The 16,726-nt window shown below is 36.7% G+C and overlaps 1 protein-coding gene across 7 annotated transcripts in view; it reads left to right on the top strand.

The window, feature by feature from the left end:
- Positions 1-16,726, top strand: part of LOC126266808 (hamartin) — a 295,524-nt gene that overhangs the window by 207,126 nt on the left and 71,672 nt on the right. For all 7 annotated transcript variants that reach the window (XM_049971361.1, XM_049971357.1, XM_049971360.1 and 4 more), the window contains one exon: positions 12,852-13,015. In XM_049971361.1, the coding sequence (XP_049827318.1) occupies positions 12,852-13,015 (164 nt within the window). The remainder of the gene's footprint in view (positions 1-12,851; positions 13,016-16,726) is intronic.

Here is a 16,726-nt window from a genome sequence, read left to right as displayed (position 1 = left end):
CGAATATGATATTTTAGTTTAGCAGTTATGTTGTATGTTCTACCACACACTGTTGTGAGGCCCAATGGAGTCACTTTTTGTACTATTTTCTTTGCAGGTACCAAAGCAGTATCACTTTTGGAAAGTTGAAAGGCAGTTTTTGGCCCAGAAGGGTAAAGAAATGCACCAAAACATTGTTGGTATCTTCACTTTTGTCTTCAGTTTTTCCAAGCCACCACTTGTCATCATACATGCAAACCATAAAAGTTAGATTTGTGATAAATGATGTGTTTGTAAGAAGTATTGAAGTTTGGTGATCATCGAAGTTTGAACCTTTGGAAGTAACAGAACACCTATCTGTGATAGCATCTTGTAAACATCATTAAAATCTGTCAGTTTAATTTGATTTGTTCAATTACAGGTGAAGAAACAAACATATATTTAACTCCAGTAATATTCTGTTGAGAGTATTTGAATGTTATCTTGTAGAGTCAGGATCTGTTCTATGTAAAGTCTTTTAAGGGAAGCTGGTGTAACTTCTCATTTTGTAGTTCTTCCTGTCCCATCGCAAGAATTCTTTTTGTGTGACGAGGCAAAGTAATTCCACTCTACTAATAAACCAATATCATTTTTGTGTTGGCAAACATTAATGAAGTTTTTCTTTTGTGTTGGCTGCTTCCACAATTGCTAAAGTAAATGACGATTTCAACATTATGTATGATATTCCTTTTTTTCCTAATGAAGTAAAGTTGAAACGTGCACAGTCGTGGTATTGTGATTGAGGTGGTGACTAATTACACGGATAGATTTGCAACATTCTTTGTCTTCTTTTTTAAAGTAAATAACAAATTAATTCAGTGTCACTTGTGTATTAGTCAAGTGAAAACAGTGAATTTTGTACTGTACTGGCAATGTACAGTTTCCTGCAAAATCACCAGTCACTAAACAGTGGGCTTTTCAGGTTTTCTTTTGTTTCCTTGAGATATTGAGCTTGAGCTTTTGAGATAAAGTGATAGGATTTTAAAATCATAAACTTGTCAACAAGAGAATGTAAAAATTCTCCCTGGGCATTACATGTGTAATGAGCTCAGCTCTGTCAGTTTGTACCCACTGTTTGAAAATTATTTTGTCAGGCAAGATATCAAAGTCCTTTAAGAGACAAATAGGATATCCGGTCCAGGGCATTCTGCACAGGTGTCAAGCACACTGTTTTCATTGTTATGTCACATACCATGACAACTTTCAGGTCTTTATAGTTCACATTAAGGTTTGATCCTTCTATCATAAGCTTTGTGTTTTGAGGATTCTTGGAAACATATACACTATGTGTTCCTGATGAACCTGGAAGAAAGCACCACATTGGTCATAGAACGCAAAAAAATAGAGCAGCCAATTTTGTGAGCTGGATATTACCATTTGTAGAGGCTGTGGAGCTCATTCAGTGAGAGAATTAACCTTTCCTGCTTCTCCACCTTAACAGTGCTAATCACAGTTGAAACACACACCTTTTTACCAGAACATAAGCTACTATTTTTATCATCTTTGTAAAAGTCCTTTACACAATTAACAACTACTTCTCTTATTTTGTTGGCACCTCTTCTTTTTTGAAAGATGTGGTAAGCTACCTTGATCCTTTACTATCTGCCTAGTTAACTCCACCATGTATTCAGATGCACCGAATTCATCAGTTAATTGGCAAAAGGCTAATTATCTTAATTTTATCATCTTTACTAGAAACTTTGAATTTTTCTTTCATTTTGATAATAAGTACAAGCGTTGCCCAGAAAGTAATGCACCACTTTTTTTTCATCAACAATTCTTTATTGAACATAATGAGAATTAAACACATGAAAGAATGGTGTTTTATCTACACACCCTATTTTTCCATGCAACCTCCATCCCCTTCTGTGGCCTTCCTCCAGCGCAAAACAAGGGCGTGTATGCCCTGTCGGTACCTATCCTTGTCCTGGTGGCGGAACCAATGCTGCACTGTGTGAATCCCCTCCTCATTGTCTTCAAAATGTCTTCCACGAATGGCATCCTTTAATGGCCCATACAAGTGGAATTCCGAGGGGGCTTAGGTCAGGTGTGACAGCCGTGGATGGTCTTCCCGACCGTTGAAAATTGTGGAGCTCCACCAAACCACCTTCTGATAACATCACCCTCCATGCCCATCAACTGACTGTACTTTTGTCAATAGCAGATGCTCCATAGACTTTGCACAAGTATTTGTGAATATTCTCCACAGTTTCTTTCTCTGCACTGAGAAATTCAATGATTGCACATTGCTTGTAATATACATCACCTCCAGACACCATTTTGAAACTGTCTTGCAGTTACACTATCTGTCGGAAGTGACAAACTCGGCATGCTCACTCAGAAGACATAATGTTTTCCATAATTAGCATTGTTTTTGGTTGAGAAAAAGAATGCAGTGCATTACTTTCTGAGCAATCCTCGTATATCATAATCACTTTGTACATATTCTATACTGTTTTGATTCTGAGCTTCTAAGTAATTATGGAAACAGTCTTGCAATTTTCAGTTGTCTGCATTTGTAATTTTATCAGTTTTTCTTTGTAAAGCTGGCAGTCACTGTTCTCTGTTAAGCTTTGTTGTTTTACACAAAGCAGATAATTCCAAAGTTTCACAAATGGATTCTGTTTGATGCAAAGGGTTATCTTCAGCTAATTCAAAAGGTCCAGGAAGAAATTCAGGGTCATTTTCAGCACTATTTACCACTTCTTCAATTGGTTTTTTTACAATTATTCTTGATGCACAAGTTGGACATAGGACTTGTGCAGGAATTAGGTTGATATCCACATTCTTACGCTTGGAAAGGTGTTCAGTTAGTATTTTATGCAAACCATTTTTAACTTTTTTGTGAGTACTAGATGGGTCATAACATTTTACCCCAATAGTATGGTTGTATTTGTGTAAATATTTATCTTTGTGGTAATGGAAAAGATTAATAATCTCTTTCAAAATTCTTAATTTTTTGTTGTTATTGTTCAGTGAACTCAGCCCTTAATAATTGCTGAGGCACTTCTTTCTTCTGGTGTTGTTCATGGCACTGTTCACTTATTAGTTCACCCACAAAATAGTTCATACGTAATACTTGGGCATCGTGTTGTTCTTGAAGACAGCTGCAGGTGGGAGAGTTCAAGTCTAAACTCTCATTGACTTGTTCGTTGACTTGGGTGTCTGCAAAGAAAATAAAAGTGATTTCATTTGATTGACTCTCACGACAGTGTCTGGTAGAATATAAAACATAACTGCCAAACTATGCTGTATCATATTTGTTTAACTCTCTACTGCAAATTGTAGCTGGCACATAGATACAACTGAAGTTTAAATCTAAATACATGCAGAAACTTTGAGTGTGTACTGCATGCTGTTGTAGTGCAACAAATGTATAGGTAAGTTAAGTTTAAGAATTAGAACTCTCACCTGTTATTATCGGCGCCTATTGTTATTTAAAAGTAGAAATATTTGATGATTTATTGTATCCAGTGATTTAAACAACATTCAACCAATGTCAATTGTAATAATTTCAATCCCTTGTTTGGTAACTTGGCACTGATTGAGCATGTAAAAGGGTTTTTACTTAAATTCACTGCTCTACTACTCTCAGTGTAGTCGAGTCTGTCGTAATTATGTTCTGAGATATTCCTGTGAGTATAAAGAGCATTATGTAAAATTTTCAAATGTTTTCATTCAGTCCTTTTTTATATATTGACCTGTGAAAATTGACTTTAAAAATTTTTTGGACACATTTGAAAAGCTCTAGAAAAAGAAGAGTGCATTATCTGGACTAAAACATATACTTCAGGTAGTTATGTACATACTCAACACAAAAATAACATATTATTAGAGAGTGATCTTACTTCATAAATAATTATGGTCTTAAATAGTAACAGTTGATAAATTTCTTCAAAGTCTCTTCAGAAAGAGTTTGACTGACTTTCTTACATGACAGAAAAATTTAAGAAATGAATGCCTGAAGTTCATTTTGTGATGAATACAGTTGTTTTTTTAATTATTATGATTTCTTTTAAAATAACTTGGCAATTAAACTTTCAGCAAACCACATTTTCCATTAAAATTTGCCCACCTGCCATTTTAAAAATGGTTGACAGAAGAAAACTATTACTTACAAATTTTTTATAAACATTTTTTTTGTGACTGTCCACCTATTAGAAACTCGTGATAAAAATATCAGGAAAATAAAAAATGTTGAGCAACAATGCTTGGATGATTTGACTTGGACTGACACCCATGAGAGATCTTGGACAGTCTATATTGGAACAAGATGACCACAAGCACATCTGTCAAGCATGTCCCACACATTCACAATGGGGTTTTGATCAGGGTCACTGCCTGCCAGTCTGTTACTTCAATTTCCAAGCTTCACAAAACATCCCTGTTGACACCTGCCATATGGACCCTGATGTTCGAAGGAATTCAGGACCTACACCATATGCAGCATCCACCCCAAGGTCCAACAGGATGTGCTCAATTTACTGTGTGGAAGTAAACAATAAGATCTGTATGGCCGTCAATAGTGATGCCTCCCCACATAATCACAGAACCTCTGAAATCTGTCATTTCCATGGACAACATCTGCGAGTTATCACTCACGATGAATCTCCACACACGAACACAGCCATCACCTTGCATCTGAGGATATCTCGACTCGTCTGTAAATAACACGTTTTGCCAGTGACAGAGTTGACAGTTACATGGGAATGGCAGAACTGTGTCGAGGACCTTGCCCAACTCACCTTGTGAACTGACTTGTCTCTCTGTAGTGTATCTGCAACTTATGGATGACAGATGGAGAGACATAGGCATCTGCAGCAACACAATGGGAAGTCCACACTTTTTTTGGATCAAACAGAATTGCAACTCGTATTGCCCTAAAATGCCCCATTGCAAGTGCTTGGTTGAATACAATGTCCACAAATGACAACTGCAATTATTGTATCTCACTAGAAACCATTTGGATCCCGGTACTCACTTCCTTCTAAGGGGTCACCTGATACTAATGCATGACATAGTCAATAACTGGCGAATGATTTTAATTGTTGCATACACTGAAACTGAAGTTCACAGGCCATGCAGTAAGATCATAGGTATTGCCTGTATATATATAATAAAAAAAAAGATTTAACGTACCACACTTGAATTCGTGTGTTCCCCCAATTCTTTTGAACAGAGTATAATCATTGAAACATTTTTCCTGGTGTGTCACTACTCTTCTACAGTTATTTAATCTGAAGTCGTTATACCAAAATTGAATCATTTCTCAAATTTACATACCAGTATTAACTAAGAAAAGGTGGAACTTTTATCATTCATTGTTATTATTATTGTTATTATTACAATGGTATTGACCAACTAGGACCACATTGCTCTCCTTCCTTTGTTGTTGTTTTCTATTTTTCCAGTGGTCCCTCATTTTCTCTCCATCAAGTCTCTTCCTTTCTTCTGAAACCTTCCAAATTTAGTATTTTATTTTTAAAACGGTTTCTTTCTGGTGTTTCTGAATCTTTTGTGTTGTTTCTTTCTAGATCTTCCCTTAATTCTGTAATCCATGCTATTGCCGATTTCTTCTTCCAGAAATACAGAAGTATTTGTTTTGTTAGTCTGTTTCCATCCTTTTGGTAGAGGTGTCTGAAAAAGTTTAATGTTCATTTGGTCATTACTTTAGATATTTTCTCTATATTTTTGTAGATCTCCTCATAACGTCTTATTTTCCGATCATCTGCAGTTTTAATTGCATGCATTATTTTTCTAATAATCCTTCTCTCCATTACCTCTAGTTTGTCCACATTATAGTTCATCGTTGGCATTCAGGTCCATGTAAACATTCTGGTTGTACCACTGTGGTGTAGTGTTTTATTTTTATTTTTGTAGATATCCATTTCTTGTTGTAAATATTTTTGGTCAAGTCATATGCTCTTTCCATTTTGTTAATTCTTGCATGTATTGCAAATTTTTCTAGTCCATTCTGTTGTATAGTTTGTCCAAGATATTTAAATTTATTTACTCGCTTTATTTTAACTATTTGTTTTTCAATGAATTTTGACACATTTTCTACATTTGTCATGAATTCCATTTTTTCAGCTGAAATTTTGAGACCATTTCTGTTTGCTATTTTTTCCATAATTTTTATTTGAATAACTTCTTCTGTCAGGTTTTCTTAAAGTATTGCAAAATCATCCACAAAAGCCAAGCAGTTTATCGTAATTTCATTTGTTTTCCTTCCCAGAGTTATTGGTTCACTTTGTGATTTTTAAAAAAAAAGCTCCGAATTCCTGATCCTTACAATATTTTCTATAACGCAATTACACAGAAAAGGTGATAAACCATCACCTTGTCCAACACCAGTTTTTATTATTATTATTATTATTATTATTATTATTATTATTATTAGCCATTTAGCATCCATGTTACTTATGAATGTTTCTAGTATCTATCTATCTTGCAAGTTTTTGTCTGCTCAGTGTTTTATTATTTATGGAAATACAACTTTGTCTCTCTGCTGTCTATTTGCCTGGCTATCTCTCTTGCTCACTCCAGTCTGTTCGATAACGATTTTATTGTTTTCTGTCTCCCCTGGTAACTGCTTGGGGGACAACCCTCATTACCACATTGAAGTCTCACGACTCACTCCACAAGTCAGAACTGCTAATACAAATTTATTGTAAACCAGTTTGAGACAGTATGTCACCTTCACTTGGAAAGAGAGTTTTAGGTCATTGTTACTCTCTTGTCTATTTCTTTTAATGTCCATCTATCTAGTATCAATATAAATGAAAGTTCTTCGACTAGGTGTTAAACTTTATATTCTTGTGAGGCAAACAGCATGTTTTTAGTGGAATGAACGTGGCTCATATTTGATTTGTTAACACACTTCCTGTCTTCTCTTTCCCACTTAGGGCATCTGAAAACTTATTCTGAGAAGTGAAGATTAGTCTGGGAATATGGAATCCCATTTCCTTAGTCCTTTTCTATTTTGGAATTACTCTGTTCTGAAGTAGTGTAATGGAAGCCTTAGCAATAATACAAACAATCTGTCCAAAACATTCTGAGACTGATATTATTTCTTGCATATAACAGTCCTCAGGTCAGTTACTACAGTAGTAGATTGAACTAACAACTGTAAACAACAGTTGTGAATTTGACAAGTCAGTTATGCACAGGCAGTGTTAAGTAGTGGATGTGCAATCATTTCAGTTTTTATATATTTTCTATTTACCCTTTCATGACAAACATTGTACCAAAAGATTTAAAATTTTGGAAGAGTATTGCCAAAGCAACTAAAAAAGTATTACATTGTCATACATATTTTTTAAACTTAAGTACAAAACAAAAATGAGGCTTTTGAGACTTGTCAGGATATGGTCATCATATTTACTTGTTGAATTACTTAGTAGCCCTTACGGAAATAGGTATGAAAATCTTATAGTTTACAAACATAAAAATCCTCATAGTAATGTCATTTCGTGTCGGTAGGGCTCCTAAACTATTATTATGTAATGAACAACACAGGGTATGACAGTCCATCTTTTACTGCCAGCTTTGGGCAGGGATGTTGAACTATCACAGTCAAAGATCTTCCTCTGCTACAGCAAGGGTTGCAGATCTTCTGACAAGACACAAATGCATGAACTCAACTCTGTGCTCTTGTACAACACTAGAAAGATGAGGGCACTTTTAAGTGTGTACGGGCAGGAGAGGATTAGGCCAATTTCAAAACTTTTTGGGCTGAATTGGCACTTTATTTCTCAAAGGCAGTCAATACTGGTTTTATTGAAACAAAGGCAAAAACTTTATTCAAATTGAGTCTTGGACAGAATGATATTTCATTCCCGTTGTGTTATTCTATAAATTTAAAACATGCATATGGTCCATAATGCTGTACTCACTTCTAATAATTGTGGCTGTTCTTTTATTGTAATTAAATAGTTTTTTATACAGTAACTTTCATGTTATGGAGGGGAGGCTGATAATCATACACACATGCTGTGAGATTGTACAGTATTGTTCCAATTTCGTCGAATTATTGTGCTCTGCAGACATTTTGTAAATTATTTTGCAAGCTTCTTTTTCCTAACTTTCCCTCCAGTATTAATCATTTATATTGAAACATCAACACTAAGTGCCTTCACTTCCCCTATGTGTAAAGGTTTGTCTGTTTCATCTAGTATTAATTCTGGATTGCTTTTTTTCTCAATTGTTAGTTGCTGTGCCATATTCCATAATCGCTGATGGAATGTTACGTATATGTTAAATAAGTTTGTTTTGATATCCTCATACTATTATGGTTTCCAGTCATTTCTAACATGTTACTACCCCCAGTTCTTAGTAGACACTTTCGTGCAACCTGTTTTGTAATGCTCTAAACTACTAATGTTGAAACAAAATCACTTTTAGATTTAATATTATGTACCTGTAATAGTTTCAAATATAGTTTGATTATGTTTCAAAACAACTAATATAAGTTAAATGACACTATGGTTTCAGAGACCTTTCCAAGTCTTGAACCTCTATGATGCACCTATGCCTGGTCAAGCAGGATCCTCCATTTCGTTAGATACAGGGATGCTATTACAATACAGTTAGAGAGCCTCTGCAATGCTGTTAGAGTTTAGGGAGAATATTAAGTGGGCTGAGGCATGAATGGGAATTTGAATTTAGGAGGGAGGGGTGCCAGGGTAATCTCTGCAGTTTGCAAAGCCATTATGGCAGGATGGCGAAGTGGTTAGTGCATCTTCCTAGTGAGCTGCAACATGAAGCCAATTGATTATGTGGTGTATAGACACAAAGGCATATGTAACACATCAAATGAAGGGGCAAGGGGGGAAGCTCCTCTGTGCCATTGCCAACCCCCTCTCCCCCCCCCCCCCCTCTCCCCAAATCCCCACTCCCACACCTGCCGTTTGAACATTCCTCCTCTTGCCTCTTTTTCCACCCCTCACACATCCGTCTGGGTGGAGGACAATTCTTAAATACATACTGTTTCAATTTGTTATTGAACTTGTCACTTGGCAGCACCTTTTGTCACTAAAGACATGGTAACTTTTATTCTCAGCTTTTCGTTTGTGAATAACATTCTAGTGAATATGCAGACACAATTAGAAGTTTGTGCCAAGCTGGGACTGAAACCCAGGTTTCTTGCATACCCTGCCACAATCATCTACCACCTCTTTCTTCACACTGATGATATTCCCACATACTTCTTTGGAGAATCTCTGGTATTAGTGATTTGAAATCATAGGCAGAAGGAAACATCAGTGACATTGAAAGTTTGAATCAGACTGGAGGTGACCTCAGATATCCTGATCATTAATGCAACTGACTGCGAAAAGCAGGAAATAGGAGTTAGTCTAAGTCCAGCATAAATTTTCAGTTATCATGATAGGTGTATGGAATAGTTTTGAATTTCACATAATCAGCATGCCATCAGGTCATATACTAGGCATTGGCATGATAGTCAAGTACAGGATGGGTAAGACTTGGGCTGCCAATGCACCTGGCCTGATTGTAGGTGCCTGACATGTGGAACAGTCAATCAATAAGGTTGTGCATACATTAGTCTCTAATGCAATACCATGTAAGTCATATTCAGAGAGTACTTCATTTTGAGAAAATCTGCTCCCAGAAAAATATTGATGACAATGGCCATTATCAGATGTCATTGATGATAACACATGAATTAATTGCAGTGCAGCACATCACTTACAGATTCAGTGCAGATGTTCCATATAGCCATCTGTGAGAGAAGGCACAAAAAACATATAAGCCTGCCCACTACATTGTCACAAGAAACAAAGATTAGCATGGATGCAGTAATACAGCGACTGCATGCACAAAATGTTAATAAAAAGCCCCTGTACTAAGAAATGTTCCCGCGCTGATACCCTGCCATGCCTATGTATCATGATTCCTGTGTACATTGAAAAACATAAGTTAGTGCATTCCACTTGCCAACAGAACACCATCTGTGGTGTTGGTATTTGTATTCTCATTTGTAGGATATTTACGTGATATGAAATAAGACCATTACTGGGTCTACCACAATCTCTCAGTAAATAATGCAGGAAAACCAGTTGCTCCCTGCTTCAAATTAAAAATTATTCAAAAGTGAAAATAAATTAGCTCTTTCCCTCAAAAGCAGATCACTCAGTGGGATTGATTATATCTCACTTAAATTAATATCATGTTTTTCGCATGTATGCAGTGCATTCAGTAATGTGAAACACACCACTTTGAGAGGTCTGTTTCCAAACTAGTTGAAGTACACTATTTTTACACTCCTTTTACAATAAAGATAATTAGAAAGATGTTAGCAATTACTGACACACATTACTGTTTACTTCCTTTGTCTGGTTAGAGAAGAAAGATGACATACTCAAGAACAGTAAAATACTTCTCACAGAATAAGACATGGATTTAAAATGGATCTCTTCACAGTATGTACCATTTCCCAGATCAGATTATGGCAATTTAAGTTTTGCCAGCTGGTATTTTCTGTGAATTTTCAAAAGCATTTCATTGTGTACCTCACATCACTCTCCCATAGATATTAAGTGTTGAGATATTAGGGATCTTTATGATGACTCTCAAATTGTAGCAAACTAAAAGATTGCAGTTTATATCTATAAAGAAACTTAAGGTAGTTTGCATAATGAATGTAGTGAAAATACTTCTTTGTAGACAATGTTACTGCGGTAATTGAACCAAATAGATAATCTAGAAAAGTTTCTCTTGAAAAATTATATGCTCTGTAGGAAATTTTGTCACTAACTTGAGATACAACACAATTTAAGCTACTGCACAAGGTGACCCCCTCATAAAACAATTCATAGGTACAAATGAGTAAGTGAAACCATATTCTAAATTTTTGGGCATTTATAATTGACAAGTAATGAAACTTGAAATTGCGGAGAACTTACACATAAACAACAACTAAAGACCTCTAGTGTATTTATTGATCTGTCTGCAGCTTATGATATCATGTGGAGATCAGGGTATAGCCTGTCAGTTGCTCCATTTAATACCCTGTAGGAAGATAGCACAGCTTAACAATATGTTGACTGACAAACCATTTCAGGTAATTATAGATAATGCCTCCCATGACCTGAAGACCCCTAACAATAGCCCACCTCAAGGCTCAGTCCTTGTGCAGCTAATACTTGACTTGTTTTTTTGCATATATGCTATGCACTCAGTCCAGGTTATGCTGATAGCAATCACAAACAAACCAAGGTCCCTGAGGATATGCTAACAAAAGACTTATGTACAAGGTGTGATCAAAAAGTAATAGGAATTTTTATTTTTCTCAAAGAATCGTTATATATTGATCAACTTTCTTCCCTTCAAAGTAGTCCCCCTCAGACAAAGATGATGTGACTTACGAAACGAAAGCACTGGCAGGTCGATAGACACACAAACATACACACAAAATTCAAGCTTTTGCAACCAACGGTTGCTTCATCAGGTAAGAGGGAAGGAGAGGGAAAGACGAAAGGATGTGGGTTTTAAGTGAGAAGGTAAGGAGTCATTCCAATCCGCACGCGCGCGTGTGTGCGCGCGCGCACGCACGCGCGCACACACACACACACACACACACACACACACACACACACACACACACACACACACACACACACACACACACACACACAAGCAGACATTTTTAGAGGCAAAGATTAAAATTCAGAACTCATAATGCTCTATTCCATGGTACTTGAAGGAAACAGTGAGAACAACTTGTTGACATCATACCCGTATATCCATGTTTCATTATCTGTTATGATATTTTTGGAAGTTCTGGACTGTTATCGGCTTCATTCAGCAATTCCTGAGAGAAGTCTACATTTAGTTCTTTATCATCAAAATTCAAAAAATTTGGAGCAAACTTTGCTACTACATGTTTCATTCCCAGAACGTATGTGAAAATTGCTGGGCGTGATCCAGAGAATACACCATCATCGTGAACAACCTCTGATGGTGATTCAGTGATTTTCGAGAACCATTTTCTTTATTCCTTCCACGATGTTGTCAGTAATTGATGTGCTTGGACATCCTGGGTAGTCTTCATCTTAAATGGGGGAGCAAATTCAATCGTGGATGTCTTACAGCATCATATTCGGAGACAAATATTCAATCAAGAAGAAAGTATTTGTTGCACAGAAGCTTGTAATTTGGATTATATGGTGTTTTCACTTCTGAAGCTTTTCTAACATGCTCTTTGTATTGTTGAGCTTACATATTGTCATCTCACAATACATTCACTCCATAGTAAAGTGTGTTAGCAACAATAGATCACTGTTTAAAAACAACAGTAAAATTCAAAAATTTAACCATGAAAGAGAGGTGATTGACACTATGCCTAACTCAGACTTAATATGGTGCAGGAAGGAGTGAAGTATTGTCACAATAATCTTTGACCGCTTTCTATTTGTGGGTAAAGTCTAATAAAAAAAAAAGTGGGGAGGTCATGTTCATTAACATTAAAGTGGAATCCAGTTGTGTCAGTGATCGATGTGTAGTCACATTTATCACCTGGAAAGTATATTAAATTTGTAAACCAACTGACATATTCGATGTCATACTGAAAGATCACTAACGGAAAGCAGTTGTAAAGGTGCAGCTATGTTACATGAAATAGGTACACACATTTTAAAGACTTAATTATAATTATTTTGTAAGCTCTTCAGTATTAGTGATTAAAATGCCAACTGTTCTAGTGCAAGTAGAGAGAGAATCATTAATAACCCATATCTAAATTTTTACCTATCAAGTCTATGTAAAACTGTTTTATGGCTAGAATAAAACAAGCTAAATTGTCTACTTACTAGCTGTTCTGGAATATGAACTGAAAACGGTGAAGGAGCAGCTGGCACTTCTCAACATACAGCTACATTTTGAAAGGCACAGAAGAGAGATTCACGCAGAAAGAAACAGAAGATTACTAGGAAAATCAAGAACTAACAGGGCACTAGAAGAATATAACATTGCACTGGTAAGGAAAACATTGTTATCTCTCATCAATAAAATTGCCTAGCATCAAAAACTGAGCCTTATTTATATTGTTTATAATTTTTTGGGGACTAAATGTTGTGCAGGAAGTTAATGTTTTCTGCAAAGAACTTCACACTGATCTACAGTGAATATTCATTAACAAAACTTTGATTGTTATCGCTTGTAAATTCCATTCTTCCGTATGATTTCACACCTCCAAGCTTTCCCATTTTTCACAAATTAGTTTCGTAGATTATTTACTTAATTTTGAAGTGAGAACAGAATGTTAGTCATAGTTTACTTTATTGCAGAATACACTTTCTATAGTGTAGTGGCTCTGTATTTGACTGAATTATGTAAAATATTGTATAGCCAAACTACTTTATTTTTCACTGATATTATTACTCGTTTAGAAAACAAGATTCTTAAAACCTTAAACATGTCATACACACTCAAGAAGAGTAAAATTTATAATCTACACAATAATAATAATAAAAGGAAATGGGTAATTGTTGTATGAGGATAATTCCAGTAATTCTGACAAGTTACTGTTTGGCTACATGATCATCACAGATTGGATCTCTTGGAGAATATTAAAGGGAAGAGGAGTTTTGTTGAGTAACATATAAGGATCATGTGGGACAACTGATGAAAAGTACACAAATATAAGGCAGTGGTGAGTTCGTCATATTGACAGGAAAGCCAAAATTACAGGATATACCAACAAGATGGAAGTTGTACCACTTGTGTCGTGAATCACACCTGGTGTGAGGTCTGCCAATGGTCCAACACCATCCCCTGCAAGATTTTTTGTCAGCCATTAAATTCAGTGCTTCATCAAATCCTGAGGCTTTCACCGCACATCAGGTCACTGTCAGTTCCACTTCTTTTGCTGGTATCTGTATTCCAGACAAACAAAGTTTATAAAACTTTATATCATTGTAAAATACGACCTCTCACCAGTCCCACATCCTATCAAGTTGTCAGCAATTTTTGATATTTTTTGTGTGTCACTGAAGATAGTGTTATCCTCGTCCATGAATTATAACTCACTTAGTGTATTATGGACACTCTGAATATCGACCTGTGCCATAAAGTGAGGTGAAGTTGACCATTGGATGGAGTTGAACAAAAAGTTCAAAAAGTGTTTTATGGCAAATAACAATACCTTATTGATTAAAATTCTTTTATCTTAGTTGTTATATTTACTGTTCTAAAGTTCTTAATTCGTGGCAGTGGCTAAATGTAAAATGCTCAGAACCACTATCTGAATGCTACCATATTTATGCAAATCCAATATGCCATCGAATACACTGTGTACCCCAATTTTAATAATTAAAAACACAAAAACAAGTGTGTTGGTGCAGCACTGGTAGGCTGAATTTATCTTATACACAAACAGACACAAATATGTCTGCTTGTGTCTGTGTATGTATGTATGGATGTGTGTGTGTGCGTGTGCGTGAGCGAGTATATACCTATCCTTTTTCTCCCCTAAGGCAAGTCTTTCCACTCCCAGGATTGGAATGACTCCTTACCCTCTCCCTTAAAACCCACATCCTTTCATCTTTCCTTTTCCTTCCCTCTTTCCTGACGAAGCAGCCGCCGGTTGTGAAAGCTCGAAATTCTGTGTGTGTGTGTGTGTGTGTGTGTGTGTGTGTGTGTGTGTGTGTGTGTGTGTTTTATTCATTGTGCCTATCTACTGGCGCTTTCCCGCTTGGTAAGTCTTGGAATCTTTGTTTTTAATATAAATAGAAAGAAACTTCCACATGGGAAAAATATATTAAAAACAAAGATTCCAAGACTTACCAAGCGGGAAAGCGCCGGCAGACAGGCACAATGAACAAAACACACACACAGAATTACTAGCTTTCGCAACCGATGGTTGCTTCTTCAGGAAGGAGAGGGAAAGATGAAAGGATGTGGGTTTTAAGGGAGAGGGTAAGGAGTCATTCCAATCCCGGGAGCGGAAAGACTTCCCTTAGGGGGAAAAAAAGGACAGGTGTACACTCTCTCGCGCGCGCGCGCGCACACACACACACATATCCATCCGCACATACACAGACACAAGCAGACATATTTAAAGGCAAAGAGTAAGGGCAGAGATGTCAGTCGAGGCGGAAGTACAAAGGCAAAGAAGTTGTTGAAAGACAGGTGAGGTATGAGCGGCAGCAACTTGAAATTAGCGGAAGTTGAGGCCTGGCGGATATCGAGAAGAGAGGATATACTGAAGAGCGACTTCCCATCTCCGGAGTTCGGATAGGTTGGTGTTGGTGGGAAGTATCCAGATATCTCGGACGGTGTAACACTGTGCCAAGATGTGCTGGCCGTGCACCAAGGCATGTTTAGCCACAGGGTGATCCTCATTACCAACAAACACTGTCTGCCTGTCTCCATTCATGCGAATGGACAGTTTGTTGCTGGTCATTCCCACATAGAAAGCGTCACAGTGCAGGCAGGTCAGTTGGTAAATCACGTGGGTGCTTTCACACGTGGATCTCCCTTTGATCGTGTACACCTTCCGGGTTACAGGACTCAACCTCCGCTAATTTCAAGTTGCCGCCGCTCATACCTCACCTGTCTTTCAACAACTTCTTTGCCTCTGTACTTCCGCCTCGACTGACATCTCTGCCCTTACTCTTTGCCTAAATATGTCTGCTTGTGTCTGTGTATGTGCGGATGGATGTGTGTGTGTGGTGTGTGTGTGTGTGTGTGTGTGTGTGTGTGTGTGTGTGTGTGTGTACGCCTGTCCTTTTTTTTCCCCCTAAGGGAAGTCTTTCCGCTCCCGGGATTGGAATGACTCCTTACCTTCTCCCTTAAAACCCACATCCTTTCGTCTTTCCCTCTCCTTCCTGAAGAAGCAACCATCAGTTGCGAAAGCTAGTAATTCTGTGTGTGTGTTTGTGTGTTTTGTTCATTGTGCCTGTCTGCCGGCGCTTTCCCGCTTGGTAAGTCTTGGAATCTTTGTTTTAATGATCAAAAAAACAATTTTTAAGTGACCTATTATAAGACACTAGTTATTAGAAAAGAATGCCTAACATTATTACCATGTGACATACAAAGGAATATACCACAAATTACAGGCATTACTCATCATTATTCCCTAAAACCATCATTACTGTTATCTTCGGAGGAGTCTACATCAGCAGAAGATTCAGTTCCTCTTTCCTGATCATCTTCGCTATTATTCCAGGCCACACAGTCTTCACTCCTATGCAGAATATCTGAAATACAGCATGTCTTGAATGATTTTACAATCATTGGTGCTTCATTGCTTTTCCAAGTAGATGAAACCCAGTGTGCAATAATGTGGGATGCGGCATAAGATATAACTTTCTATTTATATTTCTTGAAAGAATGTTAAATCTTGTTAAATAGAGAGAATATATTATAATTGAGATGACTTCTATTGACAATAAATAATAACTTTTATAAGTTAAGTTACAAATGTGAGATTTACCTTTTGTAGTCTGCAGCAAATTTATGGAAGATGTCATTCATCAGTAAATACATTGTTTTTGGTTTGTATTATGGCTAGCTTTTAAAGAACAGGGTAAAACTTTTCTTTGTAAATTATTTTTTTCATATTAGTGTCCAGAAGTGGAGTCGACTAATCATGAAATATAGAATATCTGAGACTCCGGAAATCTAAATACTAAATAATATTGTGAAAACCTTTTTTTATATACAGCAATTCACGTTATTATTTAGA

The sequence above is a fragment of the Schistocerca gregaria genome, chromosome 4 (genome assembly GCF_023897955.1).
Source record: "Schistocerca gregaria isolate iqSchGreg1 chromosome 4, iqSchGreg1.2, whole genome shotgun sequence".
In the NCBI taxonomy this organism is placed as follows: domain Eukaryota; kingdom Metazoa; phylum Arthropoda; class Insecta; order Orthoptera; family Acrididae; genus Schistocerca; species Schistocerca gregaria.
Note: the sequence above shows the minus strand (reverse complement) of the source record. Positions and strands in the feature narration are given on the sequence as shown.